The following is a 17,358-nucleotide window of genomic DNA, read 5'->3' as shown; positions in this document are numbered from 1 at the left end:
TCGTTAAGGAACAACCGCTCACTAGAAGAGGAATCTTGTCCACAGTGGCTTCTGTATATGACCCACTTGGCTTTGCAGCACCCTTCAATCTTGTTGGTAAGCAAATATTGCAGCAGATGTGTCAAGATAAGGTGGGCTGGGATGAACCACTTAAAGATGACTTGTTGACAAAGTGGAAAGCTTGGCTTACAGATCTGCGAAACTTGGCTGATGTGAAGATTCAGCGATGTTATCTCCCGTCGACCTTTAAGGAAGTTCAGCGTTATGAGCTTCATCATTTCTCTGATGCTAGTGCATCGGGATATGGAGAATGCACATATCTCAGAGCTATTGGCATATCAGGAGATGTTCATTGCTCCTTGGTTAGGGGCAAAGCCAGAGTTGCTCCTACCAAGGTTACAACCATACCAAGGCTGGAGTTATCAGCGGCAGTAGTTGCTGTACAAACAAGTGACTTTCTCAGAAAGGAGCTGGAGATAGACAACTTAGTAGAGTACTTCTGGACTGACTCAAAGGTTGTCCTTGGATACATTAATAATGACGTAAAAAGATTTCATGTCTTTGTAGCAAATCGCGTTCAACGCATCAAACAAAGTACAGATAATAAACAATGGAGATATGTGAAGTCTGAAGAGAACCCTGCCGATTATGCGTCCAGAGGCCTTACAGCAGAAGAGCTCATATCCTCCAACTGGTTCACAGGACCAAAGTTTCTGTGGGAAGATGAACTGCCCAGAGATGTTAAGATGGGAGAGATCATGGACAATGACCCAGAGCTACGAAAAGCTCAAGTTCATAAAACTCAAACAAAAGAAGAAAGATCAATGCTTGATCGACTTCACAAGTTTTCGGATTGGACAAGAGTGGTAAAAGCTATTGCAAGACTTCAGAGATGTTCCAAAGAAGTCAAAGGTCTAAGTTCAAGGGTCAATGAAGCCACCAGTATTGAAGAAAGACAGGATGCAGAACATATCATTATCAAAATGGTTCAACAATCAGCCTTTTGTGATGAGATCCAGAGACTCCGGCAACAGAAGGAGATTGAGTCCAACAACAGCACAGACAAACTGCATCGCCTGAATCCCTTCTTAGATGAGCATGGTATCCTCAGGGTTGGTGGTCGCTTAGTACATGCTGCATTACACCCACATGTGAAACACCCAGCAATTCTCCCACGACATAGTCATGTATCAACATTACTCATCAGACATTATCATGAGCAAGTGTATCACCAAGGGAGAGGGATGACTATAAATGAACTGCGATCAAACGGGTTCTGGATTTTGGGGTGTAGCAAAGCAGTGTCTTCATACATCTACAAATGCACTAGGTGCAGGAAACTGAGAAGATACACCGAAGAGCAAAGGATGGCGAATCTTCCTCCGGAACGTATGGAAACAACCCCTCCTTTCACATACTGTGGGATGGACTGTTTCGGTCCTTTCTACGTCAAAGAAGGAAGAAAGGAGTTGAAGCGCTATGGGCTTCTACTTACATGTATGTGTTCTAGGGCGGTCCATGTAGAAATGCTGGATGATTTATCCACTGACGCATTCATTAATGCTTTGCGTGCTTTCATTGCCATACGTGGACCTGTGCGTCAACTTAGATCTGACCAGGGCACTAATTGCGTTGGTGCAAAACGAGAATTCGCTGAAGCACTAAAGGAAATTAACCAGGAACGCCTAAAGGAGTTTGGCTGTGAATACGTCATGAACACCCCATCAGCCAGTCACATGGGTGGCATTTGGGAGAGGCAAATTCGGACAATAAGAAGTGTTTTGACATCCATTCTGGATCAATCAGCCAAAAGACTTGATAATGCCTCACTAAGAACATTTCTCTATGAAGTCATGGCTATTGTGAATAGCAGACCCTTAACCACAGAGCATCTGAATGATCCATCTGGTCCGCAGCCTCTTTCACCTAACCATATCTTGACTATGAAGACTTCAATAATTTTGCCACCACCTGGAGAGTTTGTCAAGGAAGACCTTTACCTTCGTAAGAGATGGCGTAAGGTGCAGTATTTAGCGAATGTGTTCTGGTCAAGATGGAGAAAGGAATATCTTCTAAACCTGCAACACGGGCAGAAATGGCACAGACGTCGTAGAAATGCAAAGGTTAATGATGTTGTCATTCTGAAAGATGACACAGCTCCACGCAGTCAGTGGAAGCTAGCGAAGGTAACAGAAGTGCACAGTGATACAGATGGCTGTGTGAGAACAGTGAAGTTATTGATCAGTGATTCGACACTGGATAAAATGGGCAAACGTGTTACTAAACCGACTTACCTCGAAAGGCCCATCCAGAAAATAGTTACCCTGATTGAAGCAGATTAAGAGCTTACCTTGTGTCTACCATTCCTTGGGTTAATCCATACTATTTTTTGATTAAAGGTTATGTCTCTAAGTTACAAAAATCACAAGAAAGTGTTTTGGTGGGAGTGTAACTGACACAGAAGTCAGTTTTATATTTTGTGTTTATTTAATTATTTTATAAATATATAGTTAAGGACTTTTAATTTGAAACGGCTTAGTAAAGAGCTTTTGTGAGTGGAGACTAGAGTGACTCCAGGAAGAAAGTTGTCTACACCGCATGGCAAGCTGAAGCTATATTCTACATTTCTAAAGTGTGCTAAAGTTAATTTACTCATCTGAAGTTACAGAAGATATTAGAAGATGCAAGATTAAGTTCTCCTTTGGTAATAAGCAGCCAATGAAGTAAGTTTGTCATTTATGTTGTATGTGATAAATGTGGATTGTGTTGCTGTGTGGAAAAGAGTGATATCTATACAAAGACTATAGTTTTCTGTTAAAGTGAATTTAACTCTGTTTGGAAAGTTTACAAAGACAACATTTATTTATTTGATTTATTTATGTCTTTTTATATTCTTTATTGTAACTTTATTTTTGTATATTTAGTTCTCACGGCATCTTGAGTTGGATGGTTATCCTCATGGTGAACCAATCAATAAATCGCCTGTCATCAGAGAATCCTTGTGCTCGTGAAATTACTGGGGGGAGCTACACTGCATAAATATCCAGAATTTTAGCTATAATATAAAGGATTTCTTAAAAGTTGTTTTCTAAAAACAAATCTTGCATTTAGGCACACACAGATTTCAAGATTCAGTCTATGCACCTCAACAATGGTGACGAGCAGAATATTCCATTAGGAAAAGTAAAAAAATTACATAGAAAATTCAGATCATAATTTATTCATATCGCAATGCATGATGGGAGCCATTAATGAGTTGTGATTGGTGGCAGCCACTGCAACATGCTTTATTATTGTCACCATTGTTGAGATTCACAGGCTGATTATTGATGTCTGTGTTTCTAAATAAATTTTTTTGAAAATGTTTTGATCAGAACAATGTTTATTAAATATTTTGATTTTTATAAGAAACATACCTATACTCATATATGCTCTAAAATCACAAAGTTGTTGCCAATAAGTTAATCCAAACTATCTCAATAAAATGCATTTTCAGATAACAGCATGATTTTGCCAGAATATAACCAACACTATCTGATCACACTTTTCTTTGTTCATTTGACTGTTATAATTAAATAACAGACAAAAAAAATTAGACCAACTAAAGCAAACACTTATCGCCATAACGGTTGCTTACAATTTGTGATTTTTGATTTCAGTGATTCTGCTTCTTAACTTCAGGTGTCTTCAATAATGCTCAAACCTCACTAAATTAATCACTTAATTATCTCATTAACTTTAACACTCTTGTCAGTTAACTACGGCTCTTTGTAGTAAATGCCGCTCCATCTGAAAGCAGGTGAAGGCGATTTACTACTAATCAAGGAACCGGCTTTCCTGACCAGATGCGCACAACAATATCGTGCGATATATCGCCAAGCCCTAAATGTGAGGAAAATTAATTTACACTTTGAAACTGTAAAACTAAACTGTAATTAATGTTTGGATTTGAATTTTAGGAAAGCCGCTGCTTGGTAGGCCTAGTTCCTGGTGCCAGTTTTGGTTGTCTGTTAAGTCTTCGCTGACACTGGTAAGTTGTTTATTGTCATGGGGGGGGGAGAAGGTTGCACTGATTCAGGGCTGGAGCAAATAGTGTTTCCCACAGGATTTTCTTGTGACAGGATGCATGTTGAACTGAACGAGCTGAGAGAGAGAGCGCCCCAGTCGCGCGCGCTCTCTCTCTGCGGAGCCAGGCGAAAGTATACCATCTCAAAACTAATCTCTCTCTCTCTCTCTCTCTGGATGTCATATAAACACAGGCACACACATAACAGGGTATTTCTCATATACATGCAGCTAACGAAATGCAAAAAAAGCAGTGGTGTACTCATTTATGCTCACACAACAGGGGTTACACCCTCAGTTCAGGAAATGCAGAATAAGCAGGTGTGACCAGTCTTCGTTTAGCTCTGCGTTGTGTTTGTGGATGAACGAGACCGGGCAACAGAAAGTACTCCAGACAGATTTTATTCTGCATGAATAAAAAGAAATATCACATCAAAAGCGAGTCTGTGGCCTTCTCTCGCGATTCAGCCTCTCTTCAGTCGCATTTACCGCGAACTGCAGGACATTTTACACTTTTATAAACATGCATTTCAGTTTCTCATATAATCAAATCTTGTTGGTTCAAAAGATTTCACAAAAAAATAAAAGCATTTTACATAAATTCAAAACAATATTAACATAAACATGAAAGAGAACATACCTGCATGAATAAAAAGAAATATCACATCAAAAGCGAGTCTGTGGCCTTCTCTCGCGATTCAGCCTGTTAGTGAAAGGCATTATTTTAGCCAACAGAGCTTGCACACTCATGCTTAATGAATTCTCTCCGAAAATACATGTTATGACTCATCACGTTATTAACACAAACTCTATACATGTTTGAATAAGATTAAAGTGCATTTTAGAACAAAATTACATGTTGTATTACAATAAACAAAACTCATATCAAACTTTTTAGACGGAGCGTCAGTACAACCCACCTCTCTTCAGTCGCATTTACCGCGAACTGAAAGAGAGCAACCGGAACCGGAACATGAGTCTTAAAGGAGCCACGCACCGCATTTAACAATACTACAAAATGACCATGTAACCATAGAAATATGACATCTCAATTAAATAGAAATCAATATTAGAAGAATAAATGAAATTCCAAAATACAAAATAATGAAAGAAATATAACAAATGATAATAAGAAAGGGGGATTTTGAGTGAAATTATTAAATAAATATTACACCCGTTACATTCACCTCCCCTAATTTCACCAAAATTCTATATGCGCATAAAGAGGATTTCCTAAAGAATCACAATGCAAAAATTCCAGAGTTACAGCAATGAAAGCTATCTGTCTTGACAGATACAGAGAAATTTGAGGGTGATCAGGCCTCAAAACCTCTTAGTAAAGTATGTTGCCAAATACACCATACCACACGTAACCTTTGCAACAAATCCTCATTCACATTATTATTAACATCACATGGCAATGAAAAATGTATCCCAAAAAGAAATAGAAAATAAAATTCCTGCCTAATCTAGAATATTAGAATAAGCTTAAAAGGGACTGTGACTTTTTCCGGAACCTGTCTGACAAGCTTGGCATTTTAAATGGCTTTTGAGCCATGGTCTCAATCAGGCGGTTGACTTTTTTTACTACTCTACCAGCCCGTGTTGTAATTGTGCCTTGCGCTTGTTCAAGACCTGGCATTGACACGTCACATACAGGTAAATCGGAGTCAACGATACTTGAATTAGTAATGTCAAATGTTGCCAATACATTGTCACAATCGGAAGTATCTGTGCTCAAAGTTTTTTCAGGGAGCACCTGGTCTTGGCTGTCTCGACCAGAATTAACACAGTAAGTGTCATCACTTTCCTCTGTATCCTGTTCCATTTGTACATCAAGGGTTCCTGAACTCTTTGAAACATCCTCATTCAATACTAATGAATGTGTTTTGTTTTCAGGATCTTCATCCTCCAAGGAATCAGTGGAATCTGTTGATTGGCTCTCACACTCAGAATCGTTCGAACAATCTGCAACCGTTGATCCACATGTTTCATCCTCAGGACATGTCACTGGTAAGAAACTGATGTCTAAGAGCATGTTCCGATGTACCACTTTAATGTGTCCTTTGTCATCCTTCACTTTGTATATGTGAGTCTGGGGATCATTATCCACAATGGTGTACACAGTAGGTTCCCACCTATCTGCCAACTTCCTTTTTCCTCTTTCTCCTTTATTGGCAATGAGCACTCTATCTCCATTGTTCAAATGTACTCCCTTGATCTTTCGGTTATACATCTTGGTCTGTTTCCTCTGTTCTTGTACAGCATGTTTTCGAGCAATTTCAGCTGCTTCGTGAAGATGGGACATTAATGTGGCAACATAGCTGCTATAATCAACAATCACTGGATCCTTCGATACTTGCTTGAACATTATGTCAACAGGTAATCGTGGGACACGTCCAAACATGAGTTGGAAAGGTGCGTAACCCGTTGTCTCGTGTGTTGTTGAGTTGTAAGCGAAGGTCAGAGTCTGAATTTGTTGTGGCCACTTATCCTTAGATCTCAGAGGCAAGGAGCGAAGCATACTTCCCAATGTTCGGTTGAACCGCTCTGTGATGCCATTTCCCATAGGATGATAGGCAGTTGTACGAGATTTGGAGACCCCAGAAAGTGCTAGCAGTTCAGCAATGAGCTCACTCTCAAAATTTGTTCCTTGATCCGTATGGATCCGCTCAGGAAACCCATACACACAGAACACATGGTCCCATATCTTCCGAGCAACTTGCTTAGCCGTCTGATTGATGCAAGGAAAGGCGTGTGCAAGCTTAGTGAAATGATCCGTCAGGACCAACACATCCACTGAACGCTGTTTGTTATCTTCTGCACTCCAAAAATCAAGACAGACTAACTCCATAGGTGCAGAAGTTTGAATACTTTCCAGTGGAGCTCGAGCAGCTGGCTCAGGTGTTTTTGCCAGAATGCACCGCCTGCAACACTTCACATATTCTCTGATCTCGCGCTCCATCTTGGGCCAAAAGAAGCGCTGTCTTGCCAAGTGAACTGTTCTAGCCTGTCCTTGGTGACCGGCAAGATCGTGAAGACCGTGTAGAGCTTTTTCTACCATGCTCTGAGGCAGAACATACTGATGTCTTCTCTGTCTGCTTATAGGTTCCTTAGTCACCCTGTACATAATCCCATCACACACTTTTAAGTGATCCCATTGCTTGACAAGGGCTAAAGATCTATAGTCGAGCTTTTCCCTCTCTCTTCTTGAAGGGCGTCTTTTACGAAGCACGAAAGGGAGAACCTTGGAAATGGTAAGGTCGAGCTCTTGACTTCTTTCCAACTCTTCATGAGAGAACATAGGCAGAGGCTGTTCACCATGGCTAGTGTCTGCAATCTGCTGAACTAACTGCACCAGCTGAACTGCTCGTGTCACCGTCGCCATTTCCCAGTCATCTTGGACATGGCAAAGTGTCTTGATGGCCACTGGATCACATGACTGCATACTACAGCTCGATTGACATCCAACCAGATCACTTATCTTGTGGCAATCAACCTTCAGACGAAACACATCCTGTATTCCTTCTTCTCATACAGCATCAGCTTCGGTAAGTAAGCGGTTGTAACTCTCATTCATGAGCCTATGACCAATTGATCTTGCAAATGGATCTCTGCTTAAGGCATCAGCCACAATGTTCTTGACTCCTGCGATATGTTTTATGTCGAAAGAATAAGGGGCTAGCTTTGAAACCCACCTTTGTTCGCAGGCATCGAGTTTCGGCTTGGTCATAATGTGCGTAAGTGGATTGTTGTCAGTCCAAACTGTGAAGCTGTGCCCCTTGAGCCAGTGACTGAACTTTTCGCACACACTCCACTTCAAGGCCAAAAACTCGAGCCTGAGCGCAGGGTACTTCTTCTGTGACACGGTTAGGGTCTTGCTGGCGAAGGCAATTGGCCGAGCAATTTCTTCCCCTGCTGGAACTTGGGATAGCACAGCACCCAACCCATCCAGAGATGCGTCAATTGAAAGAATCAAAGGCCTAGAGAAATCAGGATGTGCAAGCACAGCACAGTTCACCAGCTTCTCCTTGAGTGTATTGAAAGCAATATCGCATTCCTCCGTCCAATCACTTGGATTCAGCTTCCTGAATGTGCCAACAGGCTTCCTTACTTTCTCTTTGCTTCTTCTCTTCTGACCCGCAGTTAGAGCAAATAGAGACTTAGCGATCGAAGAACAATTAGGAATAAAGTGTTGATAGTAGAAAATCATTCCTAAAAATGACTTGATTCTTCGCGCTGATGGAGTGCAACCATCTTCCTCCATAAGTTGCATCTTGGACATTTTGGATATCACATCCACCTTCGTAAAGTCCACAGAGACACCATGGCCAGAAACAATATGGCCCAAGAATTTCACTGAATCACGCAAGAAATGACACTTTTTGGGACTCAGTTTAAGGTGATGTAACCTAAGTCGCTGAAAAACCATTTCAAGCCTGCTCAAAGCCTCTTGCTCTGTGGACGCGAACACAAGTAAATCGTCCAAATAACAGAGTAAGCTGGTAAAGTTCATATCTCCAAAAATGCTAAGCATCATCCGCATGAACGAAGCTGGACTGTTGCACAAGCCTTGTGGCATGCGGTTATACTCATGCAGTCCCATAGGAGTAATGAAAGCGGTGTATTTTTTGTCTTGTTCATGCATGGGCAAATTGTAGAACCCGGAGGTCAAGTCCAAAGTGCTGAAGTAATTGTTTCCTCCTAAAGCAGCAAGGCAGTCGGACTGGTGAGGGAGTGGGTGAGCATCTTTGAGTGTTCTCGCATTAAGCCACCTGAAGTCCGTACAGATGCGGAGGCTTCCATCCTTTTTCCACACAAGTACTAATGGCGATGCATACTCGCTTACAGATTTTCGAATGATACCCTGCTCCTCCATGTCAGTTAACACCTGACGCAACTTCTGGTAGTGAGCAGGAGGGATCCTCCGATATGGCAACCGGAAAGGCCTCTCATCAGTAAGTCGGATGCGGTGTTCAAATTCCTTAGCCTCACCACAGTCTAAGGGATGCTTAGAGAACACATCATTGTAATTCACCAATAACTGTACAAGTTTCTCTTTGGATTCCTCAGTGACTTTGCAGAGATCAATGTCAATTTCGCTTAACCCAACATCTTGCAATCTCAAATCTGAAGCACCATTTGGGGTAGCTTGCATCTCTGAACTAACTTCCTTCATCTTTCCAGTGCCCTGGAAAACTGGGAAATCTTCTACAGCTAGACAAGGTGAAACATCTGCCAATTTCCGATTCTTCCTTAGCGTGACAGGTTGGTCAGACAAATTGGTTATTTTCATAGGTACCCACCGATCACCCCACATAGATGTTATCACACGAGCTACCATGATGTTTCTTGGCATAGTTTTGGAGGTAGTTGGTTCAACGAGAATGGTGCTCCCAAGGGACAATGGAGTGTTGCTGGGCAGTCTTCCCCACACTAAATGCTCTTGTCTAGCAGCAAGAGTGACAGCATGATGGAGCTTTACTGTTCCGATTTTGGTAGGGATCTCATCATGTCGCCAGCGTGTGAGATTTGACATAACATCCAAAAAGTGTTCACCGTCCGGTGATAACTGTGTAGCACGTTGCGATATGAAGTCCCAATACTCATCTGTGTTCTTCATTCGGTTCACAATATGTTTAATCAGGTTGGTGCCCAGAATTAGATCATCGTGTTGTCCTGGAACAACGAGAACTGGAACTCGACAGCTGATGCCATACACTTTCATACTAACTTCGTACAAACATTTTGGCTGTGCGGTCCTACCCCCAACACCGACAAGAACGATATTCTCTGGTAGTGATTTCCTGTCCAAAACAACATTTTCAGCCAACAACTTTTGTTCAGCTGTCTCACTGAGGGTACAAGACATGGAGCCAGTGTCGAGCATTCCTCTCATATGGAACTGACCATTTAAAATCACAGAAGTATAGAAAAGCTCATCAAAAGCCTTTATTGTCTGCATATTTTGTGCGTATATCACGCAAGTACCATCAGATGCAGTATGGCATGCATTCTCATACTGCAGCTCCAGATCACTTATGATGGTTTGATCATCACCCACACATCCCCTCTCCAAATGTGGGTCTAATGGTTTAAAGGACCAGCTCCTCGTGGCGAGTAGTTTACCTCCAGACTGTCATGTCTACTCCACTTCGGGCACTCTCTTTTCCTGTGTCCATGTTCGAAACAAAACAAGCATAAACCGTCTCTTCTACAATGTGCAACTGTAGAGTGGTCCATGCCTCTGCACACTTTGCAAAACTTCCTGCTCACATTCCCATGCCTAAATGAATCTACGGGTACAGAGGGGGTTTGCATGCTTTGTTTCAGCACACGATCAAGCAAACTGATAAGGGACTGAGTGCAGCTATCACCTGTCTGAGCTGATGGTGTAACTGGCAACCCACCTTGACCTGCTGACACTTTCGGCTCATTTCCAGACATTCCATCATCTAAATTTGACATTTGGGTATTGGCAGCCACAGTTTTCTCAAAGGCAGAACAATTAGACTGTGCCTTCATTTGTGCTCTTTTCTCAGCTTGATATTCATCAAGACGTTCTTGTATTTCAGCTGCCGTCCACCTATCAGCAGACTTGAACCTCAGGATAGCAGATAGAGATTGATCAGGACAATGTTTAACAAACATTTGTGTCACCTCACGGGTAGGATCTTCAATACTTCTGCCCTGCCTTCTCAAACATTCGTCAGCAACATCAACAGCTTTATTAAGCCGAATCCAATATTCCATTGCATTCTCTCCTGCTACAGGTAAAGTGCAATAAAAGTCAGCAAGTGGCATAGATGAATATGTCAGTTCGCTGAAGTGTTGCTTGAGTATGTCTGTGACAATTCTTGGGTTTGTTTCAGGCTTCAGCGATGGATTGCTGCGTAGTGCTATCTTGATCACATCTTTGGCTCTTCCCATTAAGTTCGACATGATCTCATCCGCCTGTTCAGCTAAAGAAACACCTTTCTTCCTCAAATAAACATCCATGAGTTCTTCCCATTCGTGTATTGACAATTTGTCAGATCCATCCCCTCTGAAACAGGGAGGTGCCTTAACATCAGGCTTCATTACTAACTTCATGCCAGTGAAATTAAGAGAAGGTGACTCCATGTGAACCTGGCTCGTCCCCATGCTCTGCGTTTGAATATCAGGGCACTCATTTTTTTCACTGCTTTTTTTCAGCTGATCAGATATTGACTGCCCTATTTGTTGAGCAAGCTGTGTGATTAAACTACTCAAGTCAGCGTTACTGTAGTCTCGGCTGTCTGAAGCAGCACCTTCACACTCTTCTGATTCAGTAGTATGCACTCTACCGGGATTACGGGTAGAACAGAAATCAGGAGAGCCAATATTAACTGTCCTTCTGAGTGGTGTCTGTTCAAGTTCACCAAATATACGGCCCCTAGCAAAACCCAATTCAAACCCATCATTAGGGGTGTAACTTGTCTTCTCACTATTTTGTGACATCATGAGTTTTACAAATCAACAAAAATAAATTAAAACAGATAATGACCACAGAAAAAAAACTGTTCACATGTGTACACACACCTAAGAGTAATACACAATCAAATAATCAAACAAAAATGTCAAATTCAATCTTTTCTTTGTCTCTCTTTTTTTTCTGTAAATATGAAGTTTCAACCTTTTTTTGATACAGTCTAATGTCCAACCTGTCTTTCCTTTGGCACAGATACAGGCAGATTTGGACGTTCCAGAATGCAGCAAACCCCGGCGACCAAGCTGATGTTGATCACAGGGGATCCACGATGACTTGCATCAAATAAAAGTCACGGCACCAATGTGACCGGTCTTCGTTTAGCTCTGCGTTGTGTTTGTGGATGAACGAGACCGGGCAACAGAAAGTACTCCAGACAGATTTTATTCTGCATGAATAAAAAGAAATATCACATCAAAAGCGAGTCTGTGGCCTTCTCTCGCGATTCAGCCTCTCTTCAGTCGCATTTACCGCGAACTGCAGGACATTTTACACTTTTATAAACATGCATTTCAGTTTCTCATATAATCAAATCTTGTTGGTTCAAAAGATTTCACAAAAAAATACAAGCATTTTACATAAATTCAAAACAATATTAACATAAACATGAAAGAGAACATACCTGCATGAATAAAAAGAAATATCATATCAAAAGCGAGTCTGTGGCCTTCTCTCGCGATTCAGCCTGTTAGTGAAAGGCATTATTTTAGCCAACAGAGCTTGCACACTCATGCTTAATGAATTCTCTCCGAAAATACATGTTATGACTCATCACGTTATTAACACAAACTCTATACATGTTTGAATAAGATTAAAGTGCATTTTAGAACAAAATTACATGTTGTATTACAATAAACAAAACTCATATCAAACTTTTTAGACGGAGCGTCAGTACAACCCACCTCTCTTCAGTCGCATTTACCGCGAACTGAAAGAGAGCAACCGGAACCGGAACATGAGTCTTAAAGGAGCCACGCACCGCATTTAACAATACTACAAAATGACCATGTAACCATAGAAATATGACATCTCAATTAAATAGAAATCAATATTAGAAGAATAAATGAAATTCCAAAATACAAAATAATGAAAGAAATATAACAAATGATAATAAGAAAGGGGGATTTTGAGTGAAATTATTAAATAAATATTACACCCGTTACACAGGGGTGTCTCTCACACACTCAACTGGGTCTGGTCAGCACTCTTTATTCATTATTATGTATTGTCTCGCCAGGATATGCCAGGTGATCGACTGGAGCAACCAATGGCCGTCTTAATCAGTGAGACAGACACCAGGGTTCTCATTGAGGGCACAGAGGTCCTCAGTAACGTGTCCTCAACCGCAGCTGCTGTTATTTGGACTGACATGTGCTAAACCTCAAGTATCCAAAAGAATTGAAATTCACTTTTGAGTTTTTTTTTAGAAAGTGTTGATGGAACTTGACACAAGAAAAATGACCCCCAAAATATGTCGCCTCTGCTGCATAGTCAATGACTGACTGACAGCCTCCATTTCAGTGCTTTGATGAACACACACACAAACACACAGGTTCTTGACCAATGTGTTCTGCCAAAAATGTTAATTCCTGAGAGAAGCAGACCAATTGTTTTTAGGAATTTGTTCTTATTTCTTATTCTTGATATTATTTGTTCTTATATAATATATTCACATTGTAATACTACTATATAAAAAATTCAACTTGAAATGAACTAATTACTTGAACTGTCTCAGAATTACATTTGTATTTGTAAAACAATGTTTGTTTTGCCAAAAAAAGTCTAATCTTAAAAACAGTGATTTTCATACAATATTTAATAAATATTTAAAAGAATGTTTGATCTGACTCATTTAAGATATACATATATATATATATATAGAGAGAATATAATATAGCCTTTTATATTACTTCCAATGAATAAATATTTAAAGTCTTTTTTTATTTTTAAGCCAATAAAACTTTTTTTTATTTAAGCCAATTTAAAATATTGATTTACACCAAATTCAGAAAAGAGTTTGCATGAAATGCAGAAAATTAGTTTGAACTGAATGGTTTCTGAACATTAGGTCAATGTAAAATCTTTATTGTGAATGGTTACGTCAATTTTATTAAGTTAATCCAATGTTTCACTTTTTACAGTGCACAAAGGCTCACTCTCGCTCGTATCCAAGGTAAATCATAAACACTATCATCCCTTACAAGTGTTTTATTTATTTCTTTGTTGCTTTTACTCTTTTACCGTTATGTCTTGCACATTTGTTGTGGGAGGAATGCCTGAAGATATTATCTTATGCATATAATATACTATATACATATAATATAGATTTTTCATTTATTTTTATTGCATTCAATGAATAAAATACTATTGATAAGTTAATCTGACATGCAAACTATGACTATACTGCTATAACTCTCAAGACCAAATTGTTATGTTAACATGATTAATAAACGGTGTCTAAAACATTTTAAGTCATTAAAGTCTTTTTTTAAACTGAGAAATGGCTATGAGACATCCCTACTCCCTCATTGAACAGTGGAACTTTGGGCCAGCTTCCTCTTCAGCAGACATTTTCAGGAGATTCTCCTCATCAATCCTGAAAAGTCGCCATCCCTCCTTCAGCGAGAGGTCGAAAGCCCCACGTCGCTTGTAAAAGTCGATGGATGCCTTGTTGGACTCAGCCACGATAAAATGCATGCTTCAGCAACGATTCTTCACCGCTGTCTGTAGGAGGAAACAACTCTTTATGGTAGCGTGAAAACGACAAACAATCTAAAGACAACATAAACTTTTACATAATCTCTGGTCTATTTTGAGTTTGAAACTACTTGCTTATACTATTTTGTGTCAGTGTTTTGTATTTTTAAAACATGTGTATGGATAAGTGTCTTTAATGATGTGTGCAACAGATGAAGACCGGTAACATACATAACTTAGGGTTTTCAGGATTTCAGACCCAATTCCAAAACCTGTAAAGTATGAAATTAGTCAGGGGGATTGAGGAAATGCCTGCAGTTTAGTCACCCTTAATAACACATCCTTACCTCTGTACTCTCTCATTACATAAAAATCTTCAAGATACAGCAGTTTGCCAATCCAAGGATCATAGGTGAAGTAGTACATGGCAAATCCAATCACAGAATAACCTATAAGTGTGAACACTGGTGTCTTACACAATTGCATTATTTGTGTATGAATGTTAAACAAGGAATGTAAGAAAACCTTTTTTAGGACGTAACTTCTGATCAAACGTTTCACATTCAAGAACAGACTATACTCAGCAATTCAACAGTTCATTAAAGATCATCTTGGTGTTTTACCCTCGACTTTCTGATGCTCGGCTGCCACGTTTGCTATCAGGCAGTGGTAAAACGGGTGTTCTCCGAATCCATCCTCGAGCAGATCTAAAAAACAAAACTTGTCACTGTGGGCAAACTATTGAAGAGTTTTCACATTTGACATATAGAGTTGTCTCACCTTTCTCAGTTAATATAACTTGGTCTTCCATTTCTTCATACTTGGCGGGTTCCTACAGAAGATAGTAAAGAAAAACTATGGCTTCCTGAACTATGTTGAACATCTTCTGTAGTTGATGGGCCCCCAGGCCTAGGGCTTGTTTTCAAGCAGGGTATGGCAAGCCGTTTTAACATTTAATCATTTAAACCTACTAGTCTCTAATTTCATGCTACTGGTACTTATTTTTTCGAGATACTATCTATTGCATTAAGTACTTGTACTTGTTCAATAGATATAGTCACTATCGAAATAAGTACTAGTATCTAATGAATAAGTACTAGTATCTAATGAATAAGTACTAGTATCTAATAATAAGTATAACTAATGAATTAGTAATATCTAATAATAAGTAGTAACTAATGAATTAGTAATAGTATATAATAAATAAGTACTAGTACCAATTTAATGGTCACTAGAATCTTATGAATATCTAATAAATGAGGACTAGTATCTAAGGAATAAGTACTAGTATCTTTAAAAAGGTACTAGCACCTAAAGAATAAGCAGTAGTATCTAAAGAAAAGGCACTAGTACTTATAAAGAATAAGCACTAGTAGCTACTAAATAAATACTAGTGGCATGAAAATAGAGACTAGTAGATTTAAATGATTTAATGTTAAAACGGCTTGCCATAAGCAGGGTCATATGTTGGATAATTCATCAGTGTCATTAAACTGATTTGAAACAATTTAACATTACTATAAAAATCAGAATAGACGTTGTTGTAATATGATTCCGTTTGACAGAACACCAAATAAACGAATAAGCATATTCTTACCTTACTTTAAAATATCCATACGCATAAACAAGAAATCTACCTTTATCATTCGCAATATGTCAGGCACGTCTTTGGGCTCCGCTTTATGCAAATTAAAAGTGGCCATTTTCTTATTTTGCTTTTTTTCCCTTTCTTCTCACTAGTCCTCTATAAGTGAAGTGAAGCTTGGAATATCACCCTCTGCTGTTAAGTTTGGGCTTCTTACAAGGGACTTAAGACTGCAGCTGAAGTAGGAGGGGAGAGGATGTCTTGCCTTTTCAGTGCCTTCGTCAGAAAACGAGGCTGCAATGTATCCAGGTGGACAATCAACATAGCTCACACACTCTAAAAAGAGTTGTGTTAAAAATGACACATGTTCTGTAAGTTTTAACACATGTAGTGAGTGTGCTCAGGGACAACACATGTTGTGTCAAATTTAACACAAATAAATGTGTAAGTCATTGTAACACACATATTGTGTCATTTAAAAAAAATAAAGCGAAAGGGGCAAATGTAAAAATATGAATAATTTAATCAATAGTCGAGTACAGAATGCATGTGCACACAAAGTACCAGACTTGTTTCAATGTTTCAAGCTCAACTGGACAGACTCACTGTACTGTACATTATTCACGCTTCAACACTTGATTGATTATGCTGCTTTTGACAAAATTTCATGAAGAGAAAACAGTTAACCAAGGTTGCACTTTGAATTAGATTAAAATGTTGCAACTGACAAAATATTGTATAAAGATAATGTATATTTACTCAAACCTGTTTGTTTGACAAACATAGCAAACACTGCATACCATTCACAGTGATGGTGAGTGTCAACGCACTCTTATACAATCATGTGAAAAAAACAACACAACGTGTAAAAAAAGATGTTAAAGATGACACATGTTGTGTAGATTTTAACACATGTAGTGTGTGTGCTCAGGGACAACAAATGTTGTGTAGATTTTAACACATGTTGTATGTGTGATCAGGGACAACACATGTTGTGTAGATTTTAACACATGTGTAGAATTTAACACATGTAGTGCACAGCAAACTTCCCAGTGTTAAATTAACACTCTCGGTGTACATATAGGTCCAACTACAGGGTGTTAAAAATGAACACTGAAGCAGTGTTGAAGTTAATGACATAATTAAGTGATTAATTAAGTGATGATTGGCTATTAGTGGCGACACCCGATGTTAATAAGCAGAACCATTGAAGGAAAGAGAAACAACAAGAACAGAAAAAAAGAGAAACTCAAGAACTACTGACTTCGAGCCTTTACACATTATTGCACTTATTATTACCAGTGTGACTTTATTTCTGTCATACATCTACAAAAGTTATTGAGATTCAACAGAAGTTTAGACGGCAATGTTTTATGGAATTTTTCATTTCAAGCCACCATTATGGTGGTCAGTGTTTGCTGTAGTTGGGGTCTTGACCCTTTACCTTTTTCATTGCCCGTTTTTCTCTGGCTGCTCCAACATTGAGTTTATAAAACACGTTTGT

At 39.3% G+C, this 17,358-nt stretch overlaps 2 protein-coding genes and 1 pseudogene across 3 annotated transcripts in view; 1 reads left to right on the top strand and 2 right to left on the bottom strand.

Moving 5' to 3' along the window:
• Nucleotides 1-17,358, top strand: part of LOC143746097 (uncharacterized) — a 543,695-nt gene that overhangs the window by 282,916 nt on the left and 243,421 nt on the right. The window lies entirely within an intron of this gene.
• Nucleotides 1-17,358, bottom strand: part of LOC143746044 (uncharacterized) — a 240,015-nt pseudogene that overhangs the window by 146,165 nt on the left and 76,492 nt on the right. The window lies entirely within an intron of this gene.
• On the bottom strand, nucleotides 13,773-16,066 carry LOC143746126 (diamine acetyltransferase 1-like). Its single transcript, XM_077237898.1, has 6 exons — nucleotides 15,907-16,066; nucleotides 15,050-15,101; nucleotides 14,893-14,976; nucleotides 14,617-14,718; nucleotides 14,501-14,541; nucleotides 13,773-14,296 (listed from the first exon to the last, which is right to left on the bottom strand). Exons 1-6 carry the CDS (start codon nucleotides 15,970-15,972, stop codon nucleotides 14,273-14,275), a joined length of 369 nt encoding a protein of 122 aa, XP_077094013.1. The 5' UTR covers nucleotides 15,973-16,066; the 3' UTR covers nucleotides 13,773-14,272.

This window comes from Siphateles boraxobius, unplaced genomic scaffold, assembly GCF_051911475.1.
Source record: "Siphateles boraxobius isolate OS27281-9 unplaced genomic scaffold, OSU_SipBor_1 21, whole genome shotgun sequence".
In the NCBI taxonomy this organism is placed as follows: domain Eukaryota; kingdom Metazoa; phylum Chordata; class Actinopteri; order Cypriniformes; family Leuciscidae; genus Siphateles; species Siphateles boraxobius.
The sequence above is the reverse complement of the archived record's forward strand: the minus strand, read 5'-3'. Positions and strand labels throughout refer to the sequence as shown.

What these genes read in the sequence shown, in the direction of transcription:
- LOC143746126 (XM_077237898.1), bottom strand. Translation starts at nt 15,972, where the DNA reads ATGGCCACTTTTAATTTGCATAAAGCGGAGCCCAAAGACGTGCCTGAC. An exon ending in ACATATTGCGAATGATAAAG is followed by an intron (nt 15,102 to 15,906) that starts GTAGATTTCTTG and finishes TATCTTCTGTAG; the next exon opens with GAACCCGCCAAGTATGAAGA. An exon ending in TCCTGAAAACCCTAAGTTAT is followed by an intron (nt 14,297 to 14,500) that starts GTATGTTACCGG and finishes TTCCTCCTACAG; the next exon opens with ACAGCGGTGAAGAATCGTTG.